The sequence below is a fragment of the Daphnia magna genome, linkage group LG1 (genome assembly GCF_020631705.1).
Source record: "Daphnia magna isolate NIES linkage group LG1, ASM2063170v1.1, whole genome shotgun sequence".
Lineage (NCBI taxonomy): Eukaryota > Metazoa > Arthropoda > Branchiopoda > Diplostraca > Daphniidae > Daphnia > Daphnia magna.
The window spans coordinates 15641704-15649916 of record NC_059182.1 but is presented as its reverse complement, the minus strand read 5'-3'; the positions used below and the strand labels follow the sequence as shown (position 1 = coordinate 15649916).

The following is an 8213-nucleotide window of genomic DNA, read 5'->3' as shown; positions in this document are numbered from 1 at the left end:
TAAACGTATTTAGTCAGTTTTGAATAGTTAAAGGCCTACTCACGCTTGAATGATGGATTTATTCTTGACTTTGTGTGTTGCACTTTTATTTGATTTCTTCTTATTATTTTTTCATACTTGCGCGTACAGTTGTTGTGTGTATATATAGGCCGTGATTCGGGAGGGTTGGATGGAGCTTCCGGGCTTCCAGCAAGGCTTGTCACGCACCCTTTTTTGAATAGTATATATTTTGTCTGTTATTTGCCGTTGCCGCAACAACAAACAAACCAGCCTCAAAAAATAAAAAAGGCATTCGAGCTCGAGTGGAAGTTAGTGAGCCGTCGCACTCGCGCTTCTTGCGCTAATGATGATCATTTCTCTCTTCTTTCAATTTCTTTTTTTTTTTTTTCTTTTCTTTCTTTAAAATAAAACATCCTTTTTCTTTCTTTCATTTTCTCGCATGGGAAAGGAGAGCTTAGAATTTTTCTTGTGTTCACTTCCCCATTTTCCCAGCTTTTGCCATTTACATCCATTGGCCTATATAGTTTTGCTTCCGGCTGCGAGGACATCCACAACTCTCCCCTTCCCTCCTGTTTCCCCCCCCTTCCCCCACATCTGCTGTTGCGCCGCATTAGACACAGAGAAGTGCTCCCGAACGCCAAAAGCGCTGCCGAGTTCTTGCGGCATTTTAGCGCTGGATTTGTATCATTCCGAGCCGCGATCCGCCAGCTAGTTTTTCATCAAGTCAGCTTGATAAGACATCATATCCCCCGCAGCCAGTTCGTTCCCTCTTTCTACTTTTTCTAGTCTTTTTTTCTTTCTCTCTCTCTCTCTTTCTCTCATTTTTGTGTGTGTGCGTCTTTAATTCGCTGCCGCGTTCTCTTTCTAGATATTTCACCCATTAGCCCGTGTCACGTTATTTTGTTTGAAGCTTCTTCTCTATTTTTTTTTTTAACACGCTTTTTAGATTAGACAACAATTTCCGTCAGACGGGGGAATTTATCTGACACAAAGCCCATCATACCCATTGTATTTTCTGTTTTGCTTGTTGTTTTTTAAAGGAAAATCTTGTTTTCTTTTTGGGGTAGGCAATCTCCGTAAGCTTATGTTTGCACTGCCTGTTGAAGCGACCAGACTGTTGACGCGTGGTTATCACGTTATTACTCTCGTCCATGTTTCGTTTTAAAATCCTTTTGTTATAGAAGAAAGTAATGAACAGAGAAACAGAGATAATTTGAGCATTATGTATAATAATAGTACTTCAAACGGACAATGTTTTCGTATGTACACAGCACGGCAAAATGAATAGGGATTCGTCGGTTTTCTTCGTTCGATTTATTTTGAAAGTTTCTTCCTTGGAATGAACAGTATACGATCGATGTGGAATGTGCGATGTTTCCGTGAATCAAACAGGTCCGCATAACGAAGACAAGGATCAAAAATGATAAATGAAGAACAAAAAAATGCGTCCTGTGGGGATGGTGTTGAATGAATCGGGGGGTTACGCAAAGTCGTGATGACGTTAACCAAAAAGAGACAGAAATATAACAGGCCAACAAAAGTCGGGCAGAGGATGAACATTTCGATTGCAGGCGGCAGAGTTATACGCACGTCATTTCACGAAATCAAAAGTTAAAGGGCGTTCGATGAAACAGCGCAAAATGGGAGACAATGTCCACACCAGAGTTAAAGCTCAAAACATTCTAAAAAGACGACTCGTTCAAGTGATTAGAGAAAAGGTCGGTATAGGTCTTTTAAGAAGCGCTTCCGCATAGCTCTGGCCTACAAAGAACCAAAAGATAAAAAGCTAAAGGTTTTGCTAGGCCATTGATATTGGGGGCGTTCAGCAGACACTACGCCATGCATATGAAACAAAAGTGAGGGTTTCACCTTATTCGATAGGGCTTTACTTTATTCGTTTTAATTATTATTATTATTTTTTGCATTCAGAGTATATCGCGATTTTAGATATTTGCACACAATCATTTTTATTTCGTTCAAGTGTTAATCGTTTCTAAATAAAAGGGCATTCCCATCATCAGGCCAGCACATTTTTTGTTTGTTCTTTCTAATCCTCTTCTTTTTTTTTGGGGTGGCTGGCCCATTCCGGTTGAATCCCAACACTACCAAAGTATTATTGCTGTTCGAATGACTCCCGGCGACTGTATTTTGGGTTTCAGCTTGTAACCGAATAAAAGTATAAGATTTAAAAACAATGGAGCTGAAACCCATCGCGCCTAATTGGGAACGAATTCAAAAGTCGTAGACAACATTTTTCATGAACGGGACAAACACACGAATTGAAGTCGAATTAAAGTCGAGGACAGCTAAAATACAACAGTAATTTCATCACATGATACGAACTGCACACACGCGCCATTTTTCAATAAATGTGTGGCTCTGACAGTTGGTGGGGGGGTTTATACCCACAAGAGATCGGTTTTGAAAGCTGAATTGTTTTTGTTTTTAATTGGAAGGGAGGGAAAGACGTGACAAGCGATTCCAGCAACAGGAGATAATTTCATTAGGAATGAAGCACAAAAGAGAGATCAAACTGGATCACCATTGGAGGAGGTATTGCATGCAGATCGATTCAAATGAGACATGAGATGATGAGACTCGTCCACTAGACGCGTCGCTCTCAGACAGGACGCATCGTAAACATTAAAGAAGGATAGAAAGACATAAAAGAATATAGCTGCCAGCATGTATCTTTGGTACGACTAGCTTTCCATTACACCAATGGTTTTCATTATTGCCATTGAATGGAGTAGGAAGAACAAGACACGAGAAGATCAAAAATGGGGGGAAGGAGGGAAGGGCATAGAGGACATGTATATAATTATTGACTGTCGACAAAATAAACAATGTGTGGGGAGAGTAAAATTATTGCGCGCTGTATGCACAAACTGGCAATCAACGCAACTCAATCCCTGCGGAGGTATTAGAAAAACACGAGAAAGCGGGGGACAAAACACGTCACTCGAAATCGAGTTCTCTGCTCTTTCTCGCTCGTTCTGTTTTTTCGTCATACCTTTAGGGGATCGTGTGTGTTGCTTGCGCAGTCCGTTTTAAGTAGACAAAGAGCCGCAAAATAGGTAAATTTTAATTTCCCTGACTAGGAAGTACACTCACGCCAACGGTCACGCAAAAAGGCCGAAAACAAAATAGATAGTCTAATATTTGTTATCAGGTTAATATATGGATACTTATTTCGACCCGCTATTTAAAAAAAAAAAAAAAAAGAAACATTCTCCTTTTTAATATATTATGTTAATTATATTCGTTATTTGTCATAGCGTATAAATAAATTTGGATCTGGAGGGGAGGATTTCTGATTTGATTCGCATATTAACGACATGTGAACGCGCTGCTCACCTGATTTCCAGCAACTGTTTGTTACCAAATGCATTCTAATATTAATTATTCGGTGAGGTTTGACTTTTTTTCTATAGGAAACAATTGACCAGAATTAAAATTGCTTGTTGATTTGAAAAAAATAAAAAATGAATTTTTAAATCTAACAAAAGAAGGGACGACGAGCCCTGAACGGATGGAATGAGGTCTTGATCGTCTTCGTATTTAGTTTACACAGGTCTCTTTTGGTTAACTCTATGTCAATAGGATAACGGCACAATATTGATAAGTTATTATATATGCATCAAAGGGAATGTGGGAGGCTTTCGAAAATGACAAGGGGCGAATAATGGAGGAGGACAGACGCGAGAAGCCAGAAGAAAAGAGAACATTTTTCGCGGTATAAAATAAACTCGAGTCCCGATGTTGAACGCATTTCAATTTTTCGACATTATTAAGTCTACGTGACGATCGTTCTTTTTGTAGTAAACAATTTTAATCTTTTTTTTTTTTTTTCTTTTTTTTTGAAACACCGAGACTAGGTTTTGTTCGTTGCTCGAGAAACACTGCATCCTGTTTCTTTTTTTTTTAATGTGTCTTCCTTCGTAAAGGAGGAAAAAAAAAAGAGGAAAAAAAAAAACATGGCAGCCCTCCGAAAAAAAAGGGGGGAATCGATCATATGCAAAACAGAAAAAAAGTGAGAGAAAGAGAGATAGGAAAGAAAGAGAGAGCCCAAAAAAAGAAAAGGTGGAAGAAGGTGGAAGAAAGGAAGAGCAAGAAATAGATTCCCATTGGACAATTTCATCAAGCGAGTAGCTAATAATGAATGAAAAATGAGGACTAGCATCACCATAATCGTCTCGAAATGAGATAATCGACTTAGGAGTGTATACAAGAGGAATGTTTCAGGTGGATGTCGTTTTTCTCTTTCGACGCAAAGAAAAGAAAACTAAAAAGAAAGAGAAAGAGAAAGAGTTTCCCTATGGAGAGCACGAAGGGAACAGACATGTTTTGGTTGAAAATTCAGTGCTTATTACTTAATTACCTCTATCTATAATGTAAACGTCGTGTATAGACAAGTCCCCCTTTGTCTCATTTTCAGGCTTCAACCGTTCCAGAAACGTCTTCTGTCTGGCTCTATTTACATAGGGGACTCCTCCCAACACACAGACACACACCGACACACAACAGAAATGAGAGGCATATCAAAAAGTTATTGCCAACGAATTAAAAATGAAACAAACGAGTAGTTTCACGTGACTGGTACGGCTTTGGTGACTTTGGTGTCGATAGACATCATGTGAGAATCGGCACCCATGCTGTCGCACGACGACTCGGAATGACTAGGTGTGGGACTATCTCGAAAACACGACGACTCCAGGTGTTTGTTCAGGTAAGACTTGAGAGCGAAGGCTTTGTGGCATTTGCCGCAGTGGTGCGACTTGGTGGCCGAATGCGTTTGCATGTGGGCCCGCAAATTAGATCGGTCGGCGAACGCCTTGCCGCAGTGAGCGCATCCGTAAGGCTTCTCGCCCGTGTGCGAGCGCATGTGACCCTGCAGCAGCCACGGCCGAGAAAACGCCTTCGAACAGACGGGACAGACGTGAGAAAGAGCGTGAGTCAGCAGGTGCATGGACAGGGCCGGCATGGAGACGTAGGCCTTGCCGCAAGTGGGGCACGTTCGAGCGCAGCCGGACTCGAGGCTGCGATGCGTTTGCTTGTGGCGGGACAAGTTGGACGATGTCGCGTACGCCTTTCCGCATTCGCCGCAAACGTAACGACCGGAACGTGAAGATGGATTGGGTGTAGGAGATGAAGAAGTGCTTCCGTGTTTCTCCGTCGACGAGACGGCCCTGGCTAAATGCTTAGCGCCCGTCTCTAAATGAATGCCACTGTCGCTGCTGTTGCCTCCGCTTTTGCTGCTGTTGCTTCCGCCGGACCCCTGTTGCTGAGCCGAAGGATTGTTCCTCCTCTTTGACCGTCCGTCGCTGACGAAAAACGCTTCGTAAGTGTAGGCCACTGTTTTGCTGGTCGCCGATTTGTTGCCGCCGTTCGCCCGCGTGTGGCCGCTCGATTCTGTGCTGGCTCCGCCGATGCTGCTGCTGCTGCTGCTGCTGCAGTGGGAAGAACTGGACGTCGAATCGTTCTCAAGAGCTGGAGGGATCGGACTGGGATCTGCCAGTGCCATCGTGGCCGGAGATGGAGGCGGCGTTTTCGAACTGTCCGGCGTGATTTCCATCGGACTCTCGGATTCTTCTTCGTCCTGATGGTGATGATGATGATGATGCAGCTGTTGCTGACTGGAACGGATGTGTGCCGTGCTTAAGTCCAGGATGGCGTGGGCGGTGCTCAAGTCCTGCGGCTCTCTGTCCATCATCACTCCGCTCACCTGCTGCTGTGGCGACAACTGGTGGTGATGAAGATGGTGGTGATGCAAGTGATGGTAACTGGACAACTCGCTAGCGAACGGCTGCACTCTCCGCTGCACTTCGACGCTCGTTGAATACGGCCGGTAAAGGTCAGCCGGCCGTTCTCTTTCCCAGACGTGAGAAATCGGAATGGGCATGGCCGGTGGTTGGACAGGTTCGATGGTTACAGGAGGATACCATTCGTTAGGATCGTAACGTTTCTCGCCCACCGCATACATTGGATGGTGATGGTGATGAATGTGCGGCAGGTGATGGTGGAGGTTAACCGGATGCTGACGGATGGTTGGACTAGTCACAACTTCGTTCGCACTTGTTGGGCTTACCGGACTGGATGGTGGCTGGACGGGCGTCAATGGTCGATTCGTTTCTTCCGGCTGCGGATTTGTCGTCGGCGTCGTCGTGTGCGGATGGTGAACAAGGTGATGATGGTGATGGTTCTCCTCCTCGCTGCAACTGCCGATGCCCGACTCGGGCGTGTCGGTGCGTCTGGCCAATTGCAACAATCCAGTCGTGGCCTCCTCGACGTCGCTATCGAAGCGCACCGCCCGATGGATGACACTCTCACGGGCCGGCATCGGTTCGCCTTTCACGGCGCTCAACGCTGTGATGCGTACTGATCCGACTTCCATACCGAACCCTTTTCAAAAGAAGAAATTGATTTGATTTTTTATGATTTAAATCTGATTTTTTTGGCGATTCAAATCTCATGCAAAAAGAAATATAAAAAAAAAATTGAGAGTTCGAAGAGCGCACTTGTAGAGCATTGCGGAACACACGTAGTGAGAAGGGCTTTTCAACAGGCGACGGGGGAGGACAGTCAAATAACGAAGGGAAAAAGAAATACTCTGAGATATGCAGCGCTTGGCATTAAGTCGTCGAGGGGCTGTGACAGACTGTCAGACTAAAAAGAATAGGGAGGAGGGGCTGATAACAAAGGAGAAAGTTGTGTTTTGAATTACGTATGCACAGCTGATTGAATTATAGAGCTTCAGGTGCATTATGACAAGGCTACGCAGTCTGTTTCACACTTGAATACGTCGTCGTTTCGATCGGCATAAATCTTTTGTAAGTCTTCGTCTTATCGGAGCCCAACCTCCTACTACTCATCTACTTGTTTCCCTTCGTTTTCTGCGAGCTTGTCTTGTTCCTAATTTTTTGTTTCAGAAAAAAACAAAAACAACCAAAGTTCAAAGATATGCAGACGTACAGATACGCACAAAAAAGGAAAAAAAAAAAAACCTAGTTGTGTAGCGGTTTACGGGAATCGGATCAAGACAAAGATCCAACAAACGATGATCTAAATAACTCAAGAAATCAAATCAAAACTATGGCCGATCTCAAAAATCGGTTGATGAACAGAGCGCTGCACAAAAGACACCTGTTTCACGCTTTTAAGTCTGGGTTCAATACTCGAATGGCACTCAACTTCGATGCGCATCTTGTCTAATGTCCTTGGTTTAAACGGACCCTTTTCAACAAAGAACTGTGGCGAAAAGAGAGCGGAGACAAGTGACGCGTTAGGTAAGAGTTACGGAACTGAGCGCGTAAAGAGCAGGAACGAGATGAATTGACACTTTAATCGACAATCTACGAAAAACTCGCAGAAAGGAAAACAATAGAAGCGCAGAGAGAGAGACGATGGATGTGTGACATTGTCCGCCGGAGCGGCACTTACCGGTATGATTGACGGGCGTCGGCGGACGGTAAACATTGGATGTCGATTTAGCGGTGACGGTCTCTTGTTCGTCGTCTCCGTTGGTCTCGCGCTCTAGCGATGCTGGTGGTGGCGACAATAGCGGCGGAGGAGGCGGCGGAGGCGGAAGATCGACGCACGGACTGGGAGACCGCCGGCCAGCCGCTCTTTCCGTCAATCCTTGTCGGTTTTTCAGCTGTTTCTTCGGCATGAAACAGCGAGGCATTTCTCGTCTCTTTTGTGCGTGTTCCTGTTTCGTCTGTTTTACTGGCCGCACACACAAACCGCCAACTTTGTTTTCGACTCGATCTTTCTTTTCGAATTGGTTTCGTTTTGAGAGAAACAAGTGAACGGGAATTCTCTCCACTGCGGTTGGGAACGGACGTTGCGTAAGGGTCTCGTAAAATTCTTCGATGTCAAAAATGCTGCTGGACAGGAAAAGAAGAAACAGAGTCAGAAGGAGAGACAGAGAGAGAGACAGAGAGTTAGAATGAGACTAGAGAGAGAGAGATGTTAACGTGATCCTTCCGCAAACCCAAACATGCCGTCGCCACTGACCTGACACTCGTTTTATACCCCCGGCCGGGTGGTAGTGGTGATGGCTGGTGGTGGTATATAGTAGCGACGGGGGTCGTGGGGGAGGGACCAAATTGGGTGCTACAAAAGATGGGGGGGGTTGAAAAAGAGGGTGGCATGCTGCAACACATAGACATGAAGAGCGACGCGCGCGCACACACACGGACTGCTCTTGCCCC

The 8213-nt window shown here is 44.8% G+C and overlaps 1 protein-coding gene across 1 annotated transcript; it reads right to left on the bottom strand.

Moving 5' to 3' along the window:
• Nucleotides 1-1209: 1209 nt before the first annotated feature.
• On the bottom strand, nucleotides 1210-8011 carry LOC116936656 (zinc finger and SCAN domain-containing protein 21). The gene is made up of 2 exons (XM_045169193.1): nucleotides 7441-8011; nucleotides 1210-6402 (listed from the first exon to the last, which is right to left on the bottom strand). The coding sequence occupies exons 1-2, from the start codon at nucleotides 7682-7684 to the stop codon at nucleotides 4589-4591; spliced, it is 2058 nt and encodes a 685-aa protein (XP_045025128.1). The 5' UTR covers nucleotides 7685-8011; the 3' UTR covers nucleotides 1210-4588.
• Between the last annotated feature and the right edge of the window lie 202 nt (nucleotides 8012-8213).

Bases quoted from the DNA above. Each gene is read 5' to 3' on its own strand.
- LOC116936656 (XM_045169193.1), bottom strand. From the start codon at position 7,684: ATGCCTCGCTGTTTCATGCCGAAGAAACAGCTGAAAAACCGACAAGGA. The intron at 6,403-7,440 runs GTAAGTGCCGCT...TCTTTTGAAAAG, and splicing joins GACGCCCGTCAATCATACCG to GGTTCGGTATGGAAGTCGGA.